The 22,773-nt window shown below is 42.0% G+C and overlaps 2 protein-coding genes across 2 annotated transcripts in view; one reads left to right on the top strand and one right to left on the bottom strand.

Annotated features, from left to right (window-relative positions):
• Positions 1-225: 225 nt before the first annotated feature.
• nipa1 (NIPA magnesium transporter 1) lies at positions 226-2,788 on the bottom strand. The gene is made up of 5 exons (XM_063891768.1): positions 2,586-2,788; positions 2,420-2,467; positions 1,722-1,812; positions 1,287-1,447; positions 226-1,077 (listed from the first exon to the last, which is right to left on the bottom strand). Exons 1-5 carry the CDS (start codon positions 2,719-2,721, stop codon positions 590-592), a joined length of 924 nt encoding a protein of 307 aa, XP_063747838.1. The 5' UTR covers positions 2,722-2,788; the 3' UTR covers positions 226-589.
• A 1,097-nt stretch (positions 2,789-3,885) lies between these two features.
• herc2 (HECT and RLD domain containing E3 ubiquitin protein ligase 2) overlaps positions 3,886-22,773 on the top strand; it is a 68,387-nt gene continuing 49,499 nt past the window's right edge. Inside the window, 23 exon segments of the mRNA XM_063890989.1 lie at positions 3,886-3,983; positions 5,931-6,039; positions 8,014-8,107; positions 10,079-10,210; positions 12,386-12,602; positions 12,890-12,990; positions 14,184-14,325; positions 14,544-14,648; positions 14,742-14,913; positions 15,061-15,234; positions 15,685-15,873; positions 16,877-17,028; positions 17,112-17,269; positions 17,394-17,507; positions 17,622-17,873; positions 17,956-18,149; positions 18,773-18,973; positions 19,070-19,298; positions 19,421-19,545; positions 20,157-20,335; positions 20,487-20,671; positions 21,429-21,584; positions 21,675-21,860. Coding sequence (XP_063747059.1) covers positions 5,968-6,039; positions 8,014-8,107; positions 10,079-10,210; positions 12,386-12,602; positions 12,890-12,990; positions 14,184-14,325; positions 14,544-14,648; positions 14,742-14,913; positions 15,061-15,234; positions 15,685-15,873; positions 16,877-17,028; positions 17,112-17,269; positions 17,394-17,507; positions 17,622-17,873; positions 17,956-18,149; positions 18,773-18,973; positions 19,070-19,298; positions 19,421-19,545; positions 20,157-20,335; positions 20,487-20,671; positions 21,429-21,584; positions 21,675-21,860 — 3,529 coding nt within the window. The 5' untranslated portion in view covers positions 3,886-3,983; positions 5,931-5,967.

Genomic DNA, 22,773 nt, shown 5'->3' with positions numbered 1-22,773 from the left:
GGCTGATGCAGTCTGTCATTGGAAGCACATTCAATGAGCTTATTAAAGTAAATATTGTTATTTTCAGGTGTATATCAGTATGTAGTGTCTCTACTTTAAAGAGTCCTCTCCTGCTGATGTTCAGGTGTATATCAGTATGTAGTGTCTCTACTTTAAAGAGTCCTCTCCTGCTGATGTTCAGGTGTATATCAGTATGTAGTGTCTCTACTTTAAAGAGTCCTCTCCTGCTGATGTTCAGGTGTATATCAGTATGTAGTGTCTCTACTTTAAAGAGTCCTCTCCTGCTGATGTTCAGGTGTATATCAGTATGTAGTGTCTCTACTTTAAAGAGTCCTCTCCTGCTGATGTTCAGGTGTATATCAGTATGTAGTGTCTCTACTTTAAAGAGTCCTCTCCTGCTGATGTTCAGGTGTATATCAGTATGTAGTGTCTCTCCTTGGACATGTCTCCATGCTTAAATGCCTAAAAAGCATAATAGGGCCTCTTTAATTTATGAAAGGTTACACAGTAACTGAGAACTGTTTCAAAAGAAACTGCAAAAGATTCAAGTTAAATGTGAAGGTAGTTTGAGTTGGGTGGATCATCTCCATCAGTCCGTCTTCTTCTTCCAGGTGACCTCTGCTTCCTGTGAGATACGCAGCAGAGCGACACCGACACACACCGTGGTGAGAGCGCAGAGCAGGGCCAGGCTGTGTGTGGCCGTCAGAGCCGTCCACTCCTTAAACAGCAGGGCGGACGCCACGATCACGGAGCAAGTGAACGCCACGTAGTACACGGCTTCAAACACGTTGGAGCTGAAGCTCTGCAGGGCCCTGTTGATGTAGAGGAACTGCAGGAGGATGCTGACGGCGAGCGTGCACAGCAGGAAGAGGAAGAGAGGCAGAGCGCGGCCCCCGTCTGACCCAAACACCTCCCCCGCCACCAGGCCGAGGCCCTTGCTGCAGGGCACGGTGAAGCTGCCCAGCAGGGAGCATATGGAGACGTACACCAGCATGTTGGAGGAGCCGTGAGCCGGAGCGACAAACAGGATGAGGACGAGCAGCAGCAGCACCACCAGGAGGGCGTAGCTCACAAACACTGCAGGAGAGATCAGTCAGAGACATACTCAGAGGTGGGAGGAGTACTCAGATCTTGAGTGTGATCCCTTCTGTCCTACGGTCACATTGCTCTGTTGTCTTACATAATACACTGAAGTAAACACACCTTATGGATGTCTTGTGTTTATTTGCATTGCACTGGATATGGAGGTAATCCAAACGTAAGTAAAAAGTAAAGGAGTGTCTCACCTGGGTCGGCCAGCCTCTCCTCCAGCTGCTCTCTGGAGGTCACAGTCTCGGCTTTAGGGGCGTGGATGATGAGCACCACGGAGCCACAGCAGCATAAAACACAGCCCAGCTTCCCCAGGATATTGAGATGCTCCTGCAGGATCCACGAGGCCAGCACAGCCCTGCAGGAGGATACCACATCAACGTCAGATTCAAGGAAGCTTTATTGGCAGCACCGTATCAAACACTTTGTCATGACAACATTATGAATTTAATATGTATTTATTTATATTTATCTTTAATAGTTTTTCATTTTATTGATTATTTTTGGTTTTTTAATGTATTTTTAATGCTTTTTTAAAATGTATATCATATTTATAATAGTCATCCTATCGTATTTTTATTATGTTTAAATTATTATTACTGCATATTACTTTAACAGGTAGATTCTCATACCCAAACAACACTCCCAGGGCTCCCAGTGGTGTGACGATCACAGCGGGGGCCACGTTATACGCCAGGAAATTCCCAATCTGACCAACAATCACTGAGGAGAGTCAAAGAGTCAGAAACATCATAAACATGTACATTTAATCAAGTACTGTCCTTCAGTACACCTTTGAGGTACTTGTACTTTACCCAAGTGCTTTCATTTTATACTGCTTATACTATTTTATATACTCCACTATATTTGTGTAAGAGATTTATTTGCTTGTTTCTTTAAAAATTCACAAATTGTGACACAACATTTGGGATTATACTTAAAAAAAGGGAGTATTTGGAATAAATTAAACCATCCAAAAGGTTATTTAAGTAACTAAAACCACGAGTGTGAAGATGTGTTGCTTTTGCTTTACAATGTGTATATGTATTCTAAGGTTTTGAGTTTCTTTCTGCACGAGTACTTCACTCCTATTACGTAAAGTACACTTTTCTAGCTGTACTTAAATACTTTATTAAGTACCATTCTCGTTACTCTTACTTGGAATTGAGTATGTTTAAAGTGTGGTACTACTCAAATAAAGAATCTGAACACTTGTTCCAATACTGTCCTCTAGTGTCAACAGGTGGCATAGATAAGACATTGCATATGAATGAGCAGTAAATAAAAAATAAATAAATATACAAATGAGTAAAAATATGAGTATACTCACTGGCCAGAGTGCCCCCCCACCACACCACATCTGTAAGGTACGACCCTCCTGAGGAAAATACAGACACAAGTTTAATTGTCCAGCTTTATGGTTCTATTTAGATACAGAAAGCTAATTATATATGCATGTCTTCCACACACAAAGCCAATTATCTGCTTCATTATACCTCTGTCTCTGGAGCGTAATATCCCCTTCTTCTGCAGCACAAAGGTGGAGCCATTGATGAAACTCGACACCACTGCTATCAGTATTCCAGAAACAGGGAGAGAAACACCGCTCTGCTCCAAGTCTGGAGACATCATTCACTTTATTTACTTTATTCTAACCTTAACTGAGGAATGACTGAAGCTCCACTCCACGGGTTAGGAGTTTGGACCCGGAAGAGACACACTGCGCATGTGCAGTTCCTCAAGCACCCGGCTGCACCATCCCATACTGTACTTTAAAATGTAAATAAATACAAATAAATAGATAAATACAAATAAATAACTAGATAAATAAATATACTTTTCACTGCAAAATAATTCGAAATTTAAGTACATATCCAAAATAAAAAATCTAAAGTGTATAAAAGCATTTAAACAGTATTTAAAATATGTCATTTTAAAAATAGATGTGCATGCTATAAAATGTTGTGATCCAATTGATAGTGAAAGTGCTCAGACAATGTGGAAAGCAAAATCATTTGCTACCCAACTGTGTTCAGGGGTAATTTAAATAAGAGAGGGCAAACATTTGAATAAATTGGTATATTAGGCAAGGACTAAAAGACAAGATAAAGAATGTGGAAAAAAATAATATTTAATATAAAATAAGTCACTCATTAGCTAAATAAAACATGTGCAAAAATACATGCACTTCAATTAAATACAAATCTAAAAGTACATCATAATATAAACTCTGTAGCCTACTGAAACAAATGTGAAATAAATACTCTATCATTGAGTAAACAAATTGAAATCTATATCATGTGTCACTGTAGCTAATTTAATCATATCTTCAATAAATACACTATATTTAAATAAACATCTAAGATGATATCAAATATAAAACCCTGTAGCTTAGGAAAACATCAGTAAAATATAAACAACAAATAAACATCTAAAGTTAAGTGTAAAACCATATGATATATGTTACTCTGTATCTTAAATAGATATCTAAAAATATATTAAATGTGTGACTTTAAGCTAAATAAAACTGATGTGAAATAAACTCTAAATACCTTGAGACACACCGCCACCTCGCGGACATTTTCCATCACCCTCCAAACCAACCCCGCCCCTCCTAAGTCCCGCCTCCACTCGAAAAAAGCGCTCGATTTGGAACTCCTTGCGGTACGAAAGGGCGGAGTACACTCACTGTCCGACGGAATAAAACCCCGCCTCTTAACGGGCTGTAGCGGTACACAAATCAATCAGACTATAGCTCCCCGGTTACCGACTACGTAATTTGTTCCCATGCCTCGTGCCCTAGTCTGCGACCTGTCAATCATGTCCATTATGAACGGCTTGTTAATGCAGCAAAGCAGCTGAAGGGACGAGAATAGCTTGCGAAGACACCGCAGGTAATCTACAAATGTGTTGTTAATATTGACATGATGCCCATTGTGTTGCTACAGTTCATCTCATTCTGTTCAGTGTCATATTAGAAGCTTATTCACCTTAGCATGGATGATGTTGTAACGCTATTAGCTGCAAGCTAACTAGGTAGCCTTTAGCTACAGGCTAATGTTACCTAGCATTATGTGTTGCGTTATTATGAGTTAATGCTGTGTCAGTGTGTGTTGTTACCTGCAGGACGGGTGTCTGTTATCCTATGTTAATACCATGTTAGAATCACAGTATCAAGGTTAACAGAGACTGTGCCCTTGCTAGCATTTAAAGCTATGATGGTCTCGTTTTGTATACATAGGGATACATATCTGACTCTGTAGTCTACTGAAAACATGGGAAATAAATACTCACTCAATACTAATGAACATAAAACAATATAAAACGTAGGTGAAAGAAATGCACACTAATGTAGTTAAACAAATCTACAATGATATGTAGCTATAGGAAACGTCAGCGAGATATGTAGACTAAATAAGCATCTACACACATCAACATCTGGCCTTTATCTATAAGAGTTAATGATGTAAAAGAAGCCAATGTTTGATTCTTTATTGACGTCAGCATTGTTGTGTTTTATCACTAAATTTCAAAAATCAGAAGGATAGTTGAAGAGGATGATCCTGCTTTGTATAACGTAGGATCGCTTTGTGTCCCAACAGATACAGTCATGATAAAATCAGCAATATTCAGATGTAGAGGCTGTCTTTAAAGTTGGGTTGTTTATTATAGACTTGGCATTTAAATGGGAATGATTCAGCCTTGTGTTTTTAAAACTGGCATTGGGTTTCCCCTCTGTTTACATGTGGGGGATAATACTGTATTATGGGTTGGTCATGCTGATTATTCTCAGTAAATTCAATAGTTTGAGATAATCTTTGGGTACGTTTGAATCCTACAACAGACAGGTGTGCTTAGAAATGTGTGCCCAAAGACTGAGCAGATTAGATTTAGTAGGATATGACGCAATTACATGCTGTACAGTTTGTTCGGATTGGTCTTAAATCCTCTGGCACAGACAGACTCTGTGCAAATATCAGCAAACTTTAAGATCAGCACAACAGAAGTCCAAGTCAGGATTTCTGTAAATGAGGAAAAATGCTTACACCATGTTTGTCAAATGTCTTCCATATGAAGTATTTTTTACACTGCATGCTAAGGATTCATATCAATGTTTTCTGGTGAGACTTGATTAACAGCACACACTTGATTGTGCTTGTTGTACTTTCTGAGATGCAGCCATTTTTAATTTCAAGTCGTCACTTACTGTCATTCTGCATCACAGGGTTGAAATGTTGAAAATTCAAACAGTGGGCCTTCATTCTGTATATTTTACAGGCAGTATTCTGATACGTATCTTCCACTGTCGTGTTGTATATATTTGACCTTAAAGTTCAGTTTTTATTTTCTATTTAGAGAGGTTTATATGTTGTGCTTATGTCTGTTTTTTTGTTTTCCTTTTAATTTTCACATTGTCTGCAATGCCTTGTTTTACATGCTGCTGTTACAAAAATGTACAACTAACTTATCTTAAAACATGAGCAAACAGAACGACACAGTAGTTCCTTTTATGAATTGTGCATCAGGACTCAGGTAAACAGTATAAACAAAAGCAACATCAGGCCTTTACAGAAAGAAAACAGTTTATTCCCAACATGCACAAAGACGACATTTAGTACGGTAAGAAAAACTCACCTCTCAGAACACTTCTTATTCAGGCACAAATAGGTTGTTATTCATTTCAAAGCAAACCATACGATGCCTGGGGACGGACATGCTAATGTTGTTCAGCCTCACGTTATTATAAAGATTCACTGAATAATGCCAGTGCATATAATCTGATTGTCCTCTCACTGTCGTACATGTGTCTCATCACAGCCTCTCTCCTCTTTCTCCTGCAGGTTGGCTGCGTTTGCAGCCAGGAGAGGAGAGGGCAAGATGCCTTCTCCATCTTTCACCCTCGATGCTCAGCTGAGGTTTCATGACAAATGGCTGAAGATAGACCTGCAGGTATGTGAACAGGAAGGAGGAGTCACATGAAAAGAAGTGCTTTTTTTAGATGCAGAGGACAGCATGATATTTTGAGGCTTCAGGGAAATCTGCATATTATTTTTCCTCTTTGCTTCAGTCGAGAGATTCCAGGTTTAATCTTTTTCTGCTCTCTAAAACGACTGTGTTGCTCAGTTTATTTTGGAATGTCTGTCAGTCTCTGTCTGCGCTGCATTATGTTTGGGACAAAGTGTAATGATGAATTTCTGTCAGCCTTGATGTCACTGATGGTCAGCGTTACATGTTAAATGTCTCTGTGACGGCAGAAAGTGAATGCATATTACACCAGGGGCCTGCAAGCTGCATCAAGCCTCCTGCACAGATGATGATTGTTTTCCTGTGAGATGTGAAGCCTGTAATACCTCAGACAGTTAGGGGGATCTACAGTATGTTGTGAGAACACATTCATGTTGGCAGTAATTATGAGCTCTGTAATTAATCTCAGGAAACAACACTTTCTCTTTCTACGAATCCAGCGCAGCAAGCTTTCAAACAGAGCCTGTCTGGACTGAAATCAGTTTTAAGTTTGGTGAGGGTGTTTTTCTCACTGCTCCAGCTCTCTCCAGTGAAGGCATCTTCAGTTTTATGTGTCTGGTCCAGTGCCCTCTGTGAGATAACATGTTGTGGACTTTTTAAGATATTGGATCCTTGAAAGCAGGAGTTGGCTTTCCACTTCTGAGCGATTCTCAGGATCATGACACAGATTTTTACACAACAGCAGCTGAGTCTTTGAATAAGTCGGGAGGCAGAGGTAAAAACGCTATTAAGAACTCTCTGCCCTCATTTATATTTGATATGAGTTGATTAGCGTAAGGCGTCTTTCTTTGGTTATGGGGACTAGACAACACATGTCCCTTCATGGGAGCATGAATTCATTCAGTCAAATAGGGACTGAAAGACAAGGAAATCAGTCGTGTCGGAAATGCTTATTTTAAAATGTGAAGAAAACCTTTGTGTGAGATTATTTGACACAAAAAAGCACGTTTTGGGTGTGATTATATCGGGCTGCTTTGATAATAACCTGCGTGTATACTATATGTAGAGCTTACACAGAAACAGTGATGAAAAGTATAGTACTTCAGTTCTTTTCTGGGGTAATTTACAAGAACTCCACTATATTTCAGTGGGAAATATTGTGGAGTTTTGACCACACTACAGGTATCTGACAGCTGTAGTTGCTTCTCTATTTATAGTAGATCTATAATGTTGTACGCATGTGAAGTTGTGCATGTACACACCTGAGACTGCACCAAACTGTCCATGTTCAACTCACAAATTCAACTATATTATAATGTGTTTTGGTCCTAAAAAAATCAAGTACAAGTGTTGAATTGAAATGTAACTTGAAGAAGATTCAACTTTATTGTCATTGCACAGAGTACAAGTACTAGGACAACGAAATGCGGTCTCTGCATTTGACCCATCCTAGTGTTAGGAGCAGTGGGCTGCCATTATGTACGGCGCCCGGGGAGCAGTGTAGGTAACCAGTGTCTTGCTCAGGGACACCACGGTGGCACTTGGTCTTTCGGGGACTTGAACTGGTGACCTTCCAGTTCCCAGGCCAACCCCCTATGGACTTTGCCACCACCGCCCTTAAGTAGAAGTGCAGAAGTATTATGAGAAAAATCTGCTTCAAGATTTCAACATACTTAACTATAGTAATACATCAATATAGTGTTTTGTATTATCCTGTTTTTTTTTACTTCGTTTCATTTAGTTAAAAACTAAAAACTACATTTTATTTGTTTTTTAAAATGTATTATTATTTTCTTTATTTTTGGGGATTTTTACTTTTAATATAGTATTGTTAGCGATTTTCCTACTTTTTAAAACTAATGACATCTTCCATGTGTGAACACATCCTGAACGCCTTTTATTTTTAATAATAATTATGCTGCGTTGCTGATTTTCTGTGTTTCCCTCCGTCTCTGTTAGCGGGCGTTCTCTCCGGAGGGTCTGAGTGAGATGTGGAACGAAATGGTGAAAGATGAAGAGATCACGTTCAGCGGGGAAGAGTCCGCTCACACAGGTATGTCCCACACAGGTTTCAACATTTCCCCTCCGTGTTGTTTACCCCTCCACACATGGCTGCTGTTTGGGATGGCAGGGTGCATCTTTACACTCTGTCTAAGGAGGATACATGAGCTGCTGACAGCACTGGCATTTTAAAGGTTCAACGTTTAAATCCAAGTCACCCGATCCTTCGAATTAAGGGGCAGCCTTTCCCCTCAGCGACTGGGTTCATACCGTCTAAATTTACAGTCATCTACTCATTAACAGCAAAGTAGATCCTGTTAGCGCCGGTCAGAATTACACTGCTATTTTATACACTTCCAATTGGGAGGGTGGTCTATGTTAAAGTTAGCCCTCCTAGCCGCTGAGCCTGGACACTTGTGTATATATAGATTGCATAACTGGTTTTAGAGGTAGTCTAAAACTAAAGCCTCAGAAACAAGAAAACAAGCCGCACCTCTGGATCCATTTTTAGTAGAGATCTCTGTAAAACCATCCTCCCTTATATTCGTGTTTTTAACTCAAATTTTAACTGCATTTACTTTAGGTACACTTGGCTGTTGAAGAGACCTTGTTGTGCTTCTTTGGAGTTTCCCTCTCCTGTAGTTTGTTCTATAGGTTTTAGTGCATGTAAATGGTCTGCAAAGGCAAAAAAACACTGCTTGAAAAGCCTCCATTGGACTCCTTTGTTTACTTCCTGAACATAGTGACGTCATTATGTAGCACTCGCACATTTTACGTGAAAGACTAAGCGTTGACCAATCAGAACAGAGCCGGCCAGCAAACCAATCAGAGCAGACTGGGCTCTGGTTTCAGACAGAGGGTGAAAAAAAGTGCTGCAGTATGAGAAAAATAAAGAGACACTACATACTGATATACACCTGAACATCAGCAGGAGAGGACTCTTTAAAGTAGAGACTCTACATACTGATATACACCTGAACATCAGCAGGAGAGGACTCTTTAAAGTAGAGACACTACATACTGATATACACCTGAACATCAGCAGGAGAGGACTCTTTAAAGTAGAGACTCTACATACTGATATACACCTGAACATCAGCAGGAGAGGACTCTTTAAAGTAGAGACACTACATACTGATATACACCTGAACATCAGCAGGAGAGGACTCTTTAAAGTAGAGACACTACATACTGATACACACCTGAACATCAGCAGGAGAGGACTCTTTAAAGTAGAGACACTACATACTGATATACACCTGAACATCAGCAGGAGAGGACTCTTTAAAGTAGAGACACTACATACTGATATACACCTGAACATCAGCAGGAGAGGACTCTTTAAAGTAGAGACACTACATACTGATACACACCTGAACATCAGCAGGAGAGGACTCTTTAAAGTAGAGACACTACATACTGATATACACCTGAACATCAGCAGGAGAGGACTCTTTAAAGTAGAGACACTACATACTGATATACACCTGAACATCAGCAGGAGAGGACTCTTTAAAGTAGAGACACTACATACTGATATACACCTGAACATCAGCAGGAGAGGACTCTTTAAAGTAGAGACACTACATACTGATATACACCTGAACATCAGCAGGAGAGGACTCTTTAAAGTAGAGACTCTACATACTGATATACACCTGAACATCAGCAGGAGAGGACTCTTTAAAGTAGAGACGCTACATACTGATATACACCTGAACATCAGCAGGAGAGGACTCTTTAAAGTAGAGACTCTACATACTGATATACACCTGAACATCAGCAGGAGAGGACTCTTTAAAGTAGAGACTCTACATACTGATATACACCTGAACATCAGCAGGAGAGGACTCTTTAAAGTAGAGACGCTACATACTGATATACACCTGAACATCAGCAGGAGAGGACTCTTTAAAGTAGAGACTCTACATACTGATATACACCTGAATGTGCCATTGCCATTTCATTAAACCGATAATAAAATAGGAGGTTGATGTCAGATTTGTTCTCTTGATTATTTCAGAGGATTGCACAGACTGCTTTGGAACTCAGAAAAAAGAGGAACCCAACGACAAAGAGAAGAAGGAGGAGGAGGAGACGTCCACGTCCGTGCATCACTCCATCATCGAGACCTGGGACTGGGGCCGGCAGCCAGGTAGGAAGGCCACCAATAAAACTAAAAATAGAAACATCACGCTGTGTCCTCCCGCTACTACGACCCCCCCCCCCGCCGATCCTCCTGTTGTGGCTCTGGCTATTTTACGCCTTTCTGTTTCCAACTGGGGTAATGAATACCTGGCTGGGAGCTTTCACAACACATAGAGGAGGACTCGATGCTGACCGTTTCAACACATGGCCGCCGCCCCGTGTTGTTTGGTTTCCTGCTGATGAGTGCGTGTCCTGCTGGAACGTGAGATGTGGAAACTGAAACGATAACTCTGTCTGCAGGACTGAGGTTATTTTTACCTCGCTGTATAATCTGCGGAGGCGTTACAATGTGGTCAACAGAAGGGTAGCGTCCAGCACAGTATGGCCTTTAAATAATGTCTTATTACCCTAATTGCTCAGTGCCATAATATGTAATTCATATACAAATGACAAAATATGTTATTGTCCATTATTATTAAGAATAAATATACATTATTATATATTGTGCAATGTGCATATTGAGACTTAGGTTTAAATATTATTATTTGTTTTATCTTTAAAACAGAATTACTTTTTTTTATAAATCTGTTTTCATTTTGAATTTTTACAGATTTTAAATTGTATTTATTTTAATATTTATTAAATCTAAAATTAGTTAACCGTTCCAAAACTTACATAATTTCCCCCCGGGATAAAAAAAGATTCTGATTTGGATAACGATAGTAGTCCCTTAGTGTTACAGAATGAAGTGGGAAATCCAGGTTATTATTTAACATGTTTTGTTTAGTTACAACCAGGCAGTTGCAATATTACAAGATACACTCCTTTTACAGATATTCAAACCCGTGACAAATATCATAGTCTCTCCCCCGAGCTGTTTGCCAGGGATCAGGGTGGGACAGTGTCATGGTGGGGGGAGATAAGCTGAGGCTGGGGGTACAGGGGGGAGGAAGGATACAGGCTCTGCTAGTCACACAGCGGCTCGTCACCACTGGGTTTCTTATCTTTTTATCGACTGAAGCAGGAAGTCAGTCATGTCTGATGTGTAACTGGATCTCATTGATGCTGAAAGCTCAAACAGATATTATAATATCAGCTGTTAAAGCTCAACAGGATGCTCTAAAAGAAATACCATACACTCACACAGTGTCTCAAGGTGCCTTCAAAATAAAAGCATAAAACATTTCTTTAATTAAATAAAAGAATTACAAATAATGATTAATTTACATTCAACACAAACAGCAAGAATAAAACCTGTTCAAATAATAAAATCAATCAAAAGCTTCAACCTTTTCACTCGCAGGACATTTGCTTGTTGTGGTGAAGCTCCTCTGTCCAGTCCTATGTGTTTACTTCTCTTTTCATTGGTGGATCTGTTTGAAAGAGTTAATTAACCGCTGTACATTTGGCATTATCCAGGGCAAGCTAATTTTACCGTGGGTAATTTATAATAAGTCCTGCGATACATATCTGTCCTGACAGAGGAGCACAGCTGACCTCCGGCCGGTCTTCATGAAGCTTAAGTGGATTTCAGAGCTGCTATTTTAACTCGTGTCGTCTTCCCTGCAGCGCTGCTGTGTGTAATCATGATGAAGCATCTCTCCTCTTGAACCACATCAGAACAAAGCGCAGATTGTGAGCGGGCAGGAGATGTTGGATGTGGGGGATTTCTATTTACTAATTAAGAAAGAGTACAAGTTGCTTTAAAAGGCTCCAAGTGTCATGAGACCTTGTCTGGAAACACAATGAGCTGTGGTGCGTCATGATGTGTTAGAGATACAGAATATATTAGAGGAAAGATCCGAATACTTTTAAACTCTCATTTTAATTCAATTACATTTCTAATGTTTTTATTTATTTAAACTTAATTTTCAGTGTTGAATTAGCACCATGTTTCTAACCATAGATGAACATGCCTATATCACAATTTCAAACATATTTTTAAAAGCTTTATACTAGATTTAAAGTGTGTGAGTGTGTGAGTGTGAGTGTGTGTTTGTGTGTCTGGGATAAAAAAATGACATTTGTGGGGTCATTTTCCAAGTGCATTTTAAACAATTTGCTCTCAAAATTAAGCTCAAAGACCATTTTCCTTTCCCCTAGAGGTGATTAAGTATGTTAAATAAGTTCTGTCATGTTTATGTAATATTTATGTGTGTGTGTGTCCCTGTGTTTAGATGAGACGAGCTGAAGGACTGTCTGCTGGTGCTGGTGGACGATCAGCAGAAGCTCTCGGCTCAGATGGCTAAGAGCACTCTGTCTGCTCAGCGGCTCCGGCAGCGACTCGTCATCCTGGAGCGATACCTCATCTCTCTGAGCCACAGCATGATGGAGGAGAAGTACAAGGTCCGCTGGAAGGGGCCGCCCAGCCCCCCACTGCCTGCCGCCGACAATAAGAGGTAGTTGTGTGTGTTTGGCATTAAAAAACACGAGTTGTCTTCTCCTCATTTTGCAACTAATCAGTACAGCCCCAGAAGCTCTCTAGGAAAAACCCCAGAGTGTTTTCTAGGAATAACTCTTATTTTTTGTAAAGCTATAGCTTAAACCAGTCCAGTACAAACAGCACTTTGTGATGGTAAACACTCATCCTGTTTACACATAACTCTGATGCCTGTTTGAGTTAAAGCCTGCAGCTCACTTTGTTCTCCTCCTCTTCTTCTCATGTTAATCTCTCTGTGTTTTCCAGCCCTCGTCCTGCCAGTAAAGGTGTAGAAGGTTTGGCCAGAGTTGGCTTCAGAGCCGCTCTCTCTTTCGCCTTCGCCTTCCTGCGCCGCGCCTGGAGGTCAGGTAAGAGTGTCCCGCCTGTGAGGATGTGCTGTCTCTCTTAAAGGCGCTGATGGCTGCTGTCAGAGTGACGGAGCTTCACATCACAGCTGCTGGTTTACGTCTGGCACCATGTGACACACTGCTCATAGTAAACAACCCAACATGTTTCTCAATGCTATGTTTTTAGCCTGAGCTCGTGCTGCTGGGGTTGAGGGTCAACAATATGGGAAAGGATCCTATTGCATTAGTTCAAACCAATATGACAATTGCATTTAAGTATTAGAATTTATAAAACGTGTGTTTGTAAGAGGATTAGAGCAACACGCCAAAACATTTTGGAGATCTGACCAAAAGTGACATTTTCTTTCAGAATTCTGACTTTTTTTTCTCCCAAAAAGTAATAATTATATATTTTGTCTGATTTAAAAAAAAAGATAAATTAAATTAAATCTGAAAAAATTGAATTTCTGATTATTTTTCTTTCTTAAAAAAAAGTATCTTCAGATTTTCTTAATTTCTCCAGAAACAAAATGTTTTTTTAAAAGTTGTTCTTGAAAAAAGAAAATTCAGAGTTCTTCCTTTTAAAGAAAATGTTTACTAAGAGCAGCAGTGTTTAGAAGTCCCTGTTAGCACGTTAGCTCGGCAGATGCTGAATGTGGTCCGATGTGAAGAGGAGCGCTGCAGGTCCTCAGGGACTGGGTGGGAACAAAAGAGCCTGCCTGCTCTCTGAAGCCTTCCTGTAACATGAGACACACACACACACACACACACACACACACACACACACACACACACACACACACACACACACACACACACACACACACACACACACACACACACACACACACACACACACACACACACGCGCGCACGCGCGCTATATTCTCACTGTATTCCTGGCACACAATGTCAGGGCAGTGTAACAGTTTTTGAATCACCCCAAATCTGAGTTATTCTGATCTCGATTTTCTCATTTATAACCCTTTTTTATAAGGTAATTGTCTGTGAATGCATGAAATGTTCAGCCACTTTAATCAATAGGGGTGTAGGATGTGGTTTTATTTAATTCAAATCCAAATGAAGCTTTAAATGTCTATTTCTTCTATTTCAAAACATCATCACTCAAATCTTTATTTGAACCAAGTAATTCTTCAGATTAAATAGAATTGTTGTGCTTTGTATAAAACAGGAGAGTCTTTCGTGTGTTTCAGGAGATGATGCAGACCTCTGCAGTGAGCTGCTGCAGGAGTCTCTGGACGCCCTGCGAGCGCTGCCCGAGGCCACGCTGTTCGACGAGGGGACCGTATCATCGGTGTGGCTGGAGGTCGTGGAGAGGGCGACCAAGTTCCTCAGGTTCGTTATTTGCCCATCAGTCACTGAGTAAGGGATAATGTGCAGCGCTTATTGTAACGTTTTTTTCTAGGCAGACCCTGAAGTTAGGGTCTCCTTGGTTCCCTCATCAAAAAGCCTTTGTTATTTTCCCATTGACTTTGAGACAGGTTGTACAGGAAGTGCTATAAGGACTCTTTAGCACGATGTGTTGGATAATGTTCTGTGTTTCTCATGTGTAGTGACGTACATGGGAGTGCCAGCACCAAAGGCAGCGTTCCTCTGCAGGATCAGCATCTGGCGCTGGCCATCCTGCTGGAGCTGGCGGTGCAGAGGGGCACCCTGAGGTAACCTTTAGCACCTTTAAACCCGCTCACATGCCTCTGCCGATACCCTGCTGCAGCTGAAATGCTCTCTGCTCACTCTGTGTGTGTTTGCAGTCAGATTCTGTCTGCAGTTCTGCTGCTGCTGCGCCTGTGGGAAAGCGGCACCAGAGAGATGGATAACGAGCGCTCCACCCAGGGAACCAGCGCCCCCCTGCTGCCCCTCCTGCAGCGCTTTCACAACATCCACAGCAGCAAGGAGGAGCCGGTTCCTGAAGAGGAGGCTGAGGTGAAATCTCCTCTCTGAAACAGCTGTCTCATTAGCAGTACCGTTAGTCACTGAATAACTGCACCATGAAAATATACCCTCCCTGTCCTCTTCCTCTTTGAGATTAAGGCCATCGAGTACAATGTGATTGTTTGCTGTGATTCTCAGATCCTCACAGTGCAGATGAGTCCTAACGAGAGCTTCCTGCGCTACCTGACGCTGCCTCAGGACAACGACCTGGCCATCGACCTGCGGCAGACAGCCGTGGTGATCATGGCTCACCTGGACCGCCTGGCCTCTCCCTGCAGCCCCCCCCACTGCAACTCCCCCACATCACACAAGGTGACACCCTCTTATGAACTGAGCATGATTAGTTATCAGGCTTGAGGAATAACATGATTGCATCATCAGGATTACTACTTTTTTCCAAAATTCAGACTTTTTTTCTAAATGTCAGAATTTTTTAATTTCCGAATTTTTTAAATTCCGACTTTTTTAAAATTCTCACTTTTTTCAAATGTTCTACTTATTTTCCAAATCTCATTCTCATCTCTGTCGACCTATTTTAAAAACTATAATACAATTATAGTAGGAGAGCTCTGAAGATTTAAAAGAGGTGCGTTGTGCAAGATTCACAGTATTTGGAGGAACAGCTCACCAGATGTGCGTTAGTGTGAACTTTTGCACGACAGTTAATACATTCTCAAAGGTTATCCTGAATCTCTACGCAGTATTCCTTATGCTCATGTGTCCCAGCCTCATGCGACTGACTTGTCCTCCTCTCTATCTCAGGGAACGCTGCAGGAGGTGATCGCCTGGGGCCTGCTGGGCTGGAAGCTTTACGCTAACGTTAATGGGCCGATCCAGTGTAAAGCCCTGTCCAGCGTCGGGGTGGCTCAGATCGTGTGTTCGGAGAAGGGCTTCCTCATCCTGTCCAGCAGCGGCGCCGTTTACACCCAAAACTACAAGAGCACAACCCTGGTCAGTTCTGAGCCACAGGTGGATTCAGTTTATTTACGTTCTTTCAGTAGAAGTAGCTGATGGGGCTGCACCATCTGGAAACAATAGCCGATTGCTATTACTTTTTAACTAACATTAGCCTCCTTTAGCTTAGCGGTGGTGCCGTGAAGTCATGTGACCGTGCTGTAGTTCCTTTATAGCCCAACATTAGCCACCTTTAGCTTAGCGGTGGTGACGTGAAGTCATGTGACCGTGCTGTAGTTCCTTTATAGCCCAACATTAGCCACCTTTAGCTTAGCGGTGGTGACGTGAAGTCATGTGACTGTGCTGTAGTTCCTTTATAGCCCAACATTAGCCTTCTTTAGCTTAGCGGTGGTGACCTGAAGTCATGTGACCGTGCTGTTGTTCCTTTATAGCCCAACATTAGCCTCCTTTAGCTTAGCGGTGGTGACGTGAAGTCATGTGACCGTGCTGTTGTTCCTTTATAGCCCAATATTAGCCACCTTTAGCTTAGCGGTGGAGATGTGAAGTCATGTGACCGTGCTGTAGTTCCTTTATAGCCCAACATTAGCCACCTTTAGCTTAGCGGTGGAGATGTGAAGTCATGTGACCGTGCTGTAGTTCCTTTATATCCCAACATTAGCCGCCTTTAGCTTAGCGGTGGAGATGTGAAGTCATGTGACCGTGCTGTAGTTCCTTTATAGCCCAACATTAGCCACCTTTAGCTTAGCGGTGGTGACTTCAGGTCACGTCAAGTCATGTGATTGTGCTGTAGTTCTTCAGAAATAATTTAAAACGTTTGTCTGACACAGAGATTATTTTCTGCAATATCCAAAATCCAAAGGAACAATATTTTTGTGGTTTGAAGCTAATTTCTGGGTCGACCCACGAAAAGATGCCATCCCTGCTCCACTCTGTTGCACCAGTCCACCAGACATTTGTATTTATTGTGCAGCCCTGGAAGCCGATCACTTCATCTCTGTTTCGGCTGCAGATTGAGACTCTTCAATTCTTTTTGTTTCAGGCTCCGATGCTGATCCATGGTCTGAGCTCCAGGAAGATTGTGAAGCTGGCCGCTCATCCTGACGGGCAACACTACCTCGCCCTCTCCTCCAACGGGGAGGTGTTCTCCTGGGGCTGCGGGGACGGAGGCCGCCTCGGACACGGAGACACCACGTAAGCAACTTCAAGAAATAGTTTTGGAATTTAGTCAGAGGAAGTGCGTTAAATTATCAGTACCTCTGTGTTCTTTATGTCAGGTATCTAGAGGAGCCGACCATGATTGCAGCCTTCAATGGGAAGCAGGCAGGGAAGCATGTGGTGCACATAGCGTGTGGCAGCACATACAGCGCGGTGATCACTGCTGACGGGGAGCTGTACACCTGGGGAAGAGGCAACTACGGCCGGCTGGGCCACGGTACGATCCACCTGCAGTGAACCGCTGGATGATGACAGACTATTTGGCAGAGAAAATCTGAAGGCTGTTTGTCATTTTCAAATGGAAATCTGAAAGTCTAACCCATGCTTGTGTCTGGTTTCAGGCTCCAGTGAGGACCAGACCACCCCCATGCTGGTGACGGCGCTGAAGGGGCTGAAGGTGATGGACGTGGCCTGTGGGAGCGGGGATGCACAAACACTCGCTGTGACAGAAAACGGTAAGTCTTATTTCAAACAAAAAAGCACTCGAATAGATCACCTCTTTTTCTCGAGGCAGCTGCATGAGACGGCATGTGCTCTGCTATTAATTCCTCCTCCGTGTGATCCCACAGGTCAGGTCTGGTCCTGGGGGGACGGGGACTACGGTAAACTGGGCCGGGGAGGCAGCGACGGCTGTAAAACGCCCAAGCTGGTGGAGAAGCTGCAGGACCTGGACATCGTAAAGGTGTGCTGCGGCAGCCAGTTCTCCGTGGCCCTCACCAAAGACGGACAGGTGTACACCTGGGGGAAGGGGGACAACCAGCGGCTCGGACACGGCACCGACGAGCACGTTCGATACCCCAAGTTCCTCGACAGCTTGCAGGGTCAGTTCACGGTTCTAAAATAAACTTGAAGCATGACTTTGCCTCGGTGTCTAACCCTGTCTGTGTTATTATTTTGCGACAGGTAAGAAGGTGGTGGACGTGGCAGTGGGCTCCACACACTGTCTCGCCCTCACAGAGGATGGAGAGGTGCACAGTTGGGGCAGCAACGATAAACTCCAACACTTCGACACGCTGTTCTCCAACAAGAAGCAACCAAAGGCTCTCCCCGGACTCAACTCCAAACACATCGTGGGAATCTCCTGCGGCCCGGGACAGGTGAGACAGAACTGGCTTTAATAATATGTAAGGGATAATGTGCAGCTTCTCCTGCTGTTCCCGTTGGTGTTTACTTCCTGTCTGTCTCCTCCTGCTGTTCCAGTTGGTGTTTACTTCCTGTCTGTCTCCTCCTGCTATTCCAGTTGGTGTTTACTTCCTGTCTGTCTCCTCCTGCTGTTCCAGTTGGTGTATACTTCCTGTCTGTCTCCTCCTGCTGTTCCCGTTGGTGTTTACTTCCTGTCTGTCTCCTCCTGCTGTTCTAGTTGGTGTTTACTTCCTGTCTGTCTTCTCCTGCTGTTCCCATTGGTGTTTACTTCCTGTCTGTCTTCTCCTGCTGTTCCCTTTAGTGTTTACTTCCTGTCTGTCTCCTCCTGCTGTTCCCGTTGGTGTTTACTTCCTGTCTGTCTCCTCCTGCTGTTCCCGTTGGTGTTTACTTCCTCTCTGTCTTCTCCTGCTGTTCCCTTAAGTGTTTACTTCCTCTCTATCTTCTCCTGCTGTTCCCGTTGGTGTTTACTTCCTCTCTGTCTTCTCCTGCTGTTCCCGTTGGTGTTTACTTCCTCTCTGTCTTCTCCTGCTGTTCCAGTTGGTGTTTACTTCCTGTCTGTCTTCTCCTGCCGTTTCAGAGCTTCGCCTGGTCCTCGTGCTCTGAGTGGTCTGTCGGGCAACGTGTCCCCTTCGTGGTGGACGTCTGCCCGATGACCTTTGAGCAGCTGGACCTGCTGCTGCGACAGGTGAGCGAGGGGATGGACGGCAGCTCCGACTGGCCCCCCCCGCAGGAGAAGGAGTGCATGGTGGTTGCTACGCTCAATCTGCTCCGACTGCAGGTAGGCTCATCATAAATCTGTTGCTAATCTAAAGGCGGCTAATGTTGGACGTCCAGTCGTCTCTTTAACCTGTTACTCCCTCCCCCCCCCCCCCAGCTGCACGCAGCCATCAGTAACCAGGTGGATCCGGAGGAGCTGGGGCTGGGTCTCGGCAGCGTTCTGCTCAACAACCTCAAACAGACGGTGGTGGTGTTAGCCAGCAACGCCGGGGTGTTGAACTCTGTGCAGGCTGCGGCTCAGGCGGTGCTGCAGAGCGGCTGGTCTGTGCTGCTGCCCACCGCAGAGGAGAGAGCCAGAGCGCTGTCATCGCTGCTGCCGAACGCCGGTGAGGGCAGACATAATTTCCTCCCAAAAAACTACATAGAATATATATCATAATTACAGGATTTACAAAATGTTTTTAAATGTGTTATTGTTTTTATGTAAATCAATATTTCTTGCCCCTAGCGTCTGGAAACGAGATGGGTGTGAGTCCCGGTCGCCGCTTCATGATCGACCTGCTGGTCAGCAGCTTGATGGCTGACGGAGGGCTGGAGTCTGCACTGAACGCAGCCATCACTGCAGAGATACAGGTCAGCGGTTCAGTTATCACTCTGATAATGAATAATATTATTCTACAAGACAATCCCTGCTTTTTCTTGTGGATAACAAAGTGTTTTTGTACTCAGATTACCGTGAATTCATTTTTATTAGGCAAATTAATTATTTTTATTTAGTGATGAGTTAATTTAACAGGAACAGAGCACATTAATACTCATTGCTGTAAATGCATCATAGTCAAAAGTCAAATACAGTCATAAAAACATGCAACATACAGGTTTATTATATAGGACATACAAATAAAAAATAGTGTACCCGAGATTTCTCCCATTTTTTGTCCTGAGTTTCTGCCATTTGTAATTATTTACATTTTTCGGTTATCTTTAATATTATTTATTTCTACACTTTTTATTTGTTTGATTTGTATCATTTTTTAAATACATGTTTGGATATTTTTTCAGGCATTTTCCCAAATCATTTACCTATCATTTCTGATATTTATTTTGAATAAATATTAAATATGTTTGTTAATTATAAAAATATACTTGAAATCTTTTTTGGACTCCAGAATTTAAATGTCCTTCTTCCACATCCGTGTACAGGAAACAAGAATCACATTGTATTTTTGTTGGTCTTTTGACAGGACATCGAGGCCAAGAAGGAGGCTCAGAAGGAGAAGGAGATCGATGAGCAGGAGGCCAACGCGTCCACCATGCACCGGTGCCGCGCCATGCTGGACAAAGACCTCATCAACACGGGCATCTACGAGTCAGCGGGGAAGCAGAGCCTGCCTCTGGTGCAGCTCGTGCAGCAGCTGCTGAGGTACCTAAAATATATAATAATCGACTCCACTATACAGAATCAGTTTGTTCCAGGGAGTGGGATTCATTCTCAGTGGCCCTTTGTTATGCCTCTTCAGGGGATTTAAGATATTGAGCTGTATAAATAAACACATCTGTCTTGACTTCTGCAGGAACATCGCCTCTCAGACCATCGCCAGGCTGAAGGATGTCGCTCGGCGGATCTCCAACTACCAGGAGGCGGAGCAGGTGAGTAAGGAGCGCTCCGCCTCTCTGGACCTGCTGCTGCGCTTCCAGAGGCTGCTGGTCAGCAAACTGTACCTGGGGGTCAACGGCACGGAGAACCTCAACGGATACAGTGAGTCACGTGGTGCTTCCTACATGCTTTACTAAAGTCATTAAGAAAAGCGCAGTGGAGAAACAAGCATTCAGATCCTCCTCTTCAGTTTAAGGGCTAACACTACACGGGTGAAAAGTCCATTATTATTATTCTGCAAAATGTGTGTTTTGGATAATTTATGACATTTTATTCAACATATTTTACAGCTGAGTTTCTGACATTTGTTGGATTAAATAAAACCTTTTTTCTTAATTAATTTTCTACCAATTTTTTATATAGTTTTTCTTATTTTACAATTGATTTGAACAATTCTTTTTAATAGATGTTGGGATATTTTTGGGCATTTTTTAAAACATAATTAACAGATGTTTTTTTGACATTTGTTTGAATTATTGATTCATTTTATTTCTTTATATTTTTGTGGTGTTTTTTTAATATATGTTCAGCCCTTTAACCCCCCCCCCCCTACTTAATTTACTAATATTTTTATATATTTATTTTGTATAACTATTTTGTCAATCTAAAGAATTAGAAGAATTTTCTCTACGAATCAAGGAATCTGGAGCTGCATGTTTTCCACAGGACAGAAAGGGGATGATTAACTGACCTGAAAAGTATCTGAAGCTTTCAGACTTAATTGTAGTAAAGTAGGTGTGTAAAGAAACTGAAATGTAAAGAACAATTACCTGGGATTTTGGTAATTAAATACAGCTATAATTCTTTACAAAGAGCTCTTAGAGTTTAGTATTTCATCTCTGTTGTTGTTTGTCTGCAGACCCTGAGCTTCTGGGTGTTGGTTCCCTGTTGAAGAAGTACATCGCGCTGCTGTGTACTCACATCGGAGACATCCTCCCCGTGGCCACCAGTATCGCCTCCACAGGACGCCGCCACTTCGCTGAAGTCTCTCGAGTCATTGAGGGAGATCTAACTGGTAATCAGTTCAGTTCAGATCAGTGGGGCTTTAAAGGGTGGTGCAGGAAGGAGTCATTTTTACCACTAATGGTTGTGTCCTCTCTGACAGGCGTGCTGCTGCCTGAGCTGGTGGTGTCCATCGTGCTGCTCCTCACCATCGATGCTGGTCTGATGCAGGAGACCGGATCCATCCCGCTGCTGGCCGGACTCCTGGAGCACATCGACCGCTTCAACCACCTCGCCCCGGGACACGAGAGGGACGACAACGAGGACCTGGCGTGGCCCGGCATTATGGGTATAATATTAATTACAATCTTACAATCAGTGTTGCTGTTGTCCCGTATTTTAACCGGTATTTGATCTGAAAATCTGTTGAAGGCCGACACATTTTAATTGCTCCAGTCCAGTTTTAATACTTCCTGATTGGTAACATTTGAAGTGTATTACTAAATAGGCTGAATTAGTTACATTTAATGAGCCAGAGAGGCCTACATGTGCTGTATGTTGGTTTGTTTATAAATAGTTTAGAATATGTGTTAAAATGTGCAGCATACTTTATGTATCCTGGACAGAGTGAAATAAAATAAGAGATATAATGAACATTTATAATAAAAATATTTACACAATCATAAGAACTTTAAGTCTTAGAATGAAAGAAACAAAATATGAATAAAAATATTTATAAAAATATTAGATGTTAAAAAAATTGAATTAAAATCAGAAAAATATTGTTTTATTTTTAAAAAGTTTGAAGTTATACTAAAAATATACAATAATAAAAGCAAAATAAAATAGTCAGTTATAATAAAATAATTTATAAACATAAGTTGAGTATAAATGTCTAAAAAGATAATAAATATAAAATAAAGTAGAATAAAAATATAGATTTAAAGATGAGAAGTTCACGTTAGAATGTGCAGAAAAAATCAAATGAAATGAAATATTAATATAAATATGACAAGTTAAGTTAAGTTAAGTCTTGTGTCTTCGATTTATTTATCGTAAGTAAATCTTCATGACTATATGATTGAAGGTTTTTCTTTATATAGCTGTAATTAGTTTTTTTTAAAGATTAATAATAAACATAATCATTTTTAGAAATCTTCCCTGAATCGCTGCTAACAGTGTCACTGGTGGGAAGTTACACGCCTCCGTTAGTGTGTTGACTCTGAGCTGCAGCCGGTGTAGAATGTAACTAGCTCTCTGCT

Source organism: Eleginops maclovinus, chromosome 9 (assembly GCF_036324505.1).
Source record: "Eleginops maclovinus isolate JMC-PN-2008 ecotype Puerto Natales chromosome 9, JC_Emac_rtc_rv5, whole genome shotgun sequence".
Classification (NCBI taxonomy): Eukaryota; Metazoa; Chordata; class Actinopteri; order Perciformes; family Eleginopidae; genus Eleginops; species Eleginops maclovinus.
This window is presented reverse-complemented; position numbering and strand designations above follow the sequence as displayed.

Bases quoted from the DNA above. Each gene is read 5' to 3' on its own strand.
- nipa1 (XM_063891768.1), bottom strand. From the start codon at position 2,721: ATGATGTCTCCAGACTTGGAGCAGAGCGGTGTTTCTCTCCCTGTTTCT. The intron at 2,468-2,585 runs GTATAATGAAGC...TATTTTCCTCAG, and splicing joins ATTACGCTCCAGAGACAGAG to GAGGGTCGTACCTTACAGAT. The intron at 1,813-2,419 runs GTGAGTATACTC...GACTCTCCTCAG, and splicing joins GTGGGGGGGCACTCTGGCCA to TGATTGTTGGTCAGATTGGG.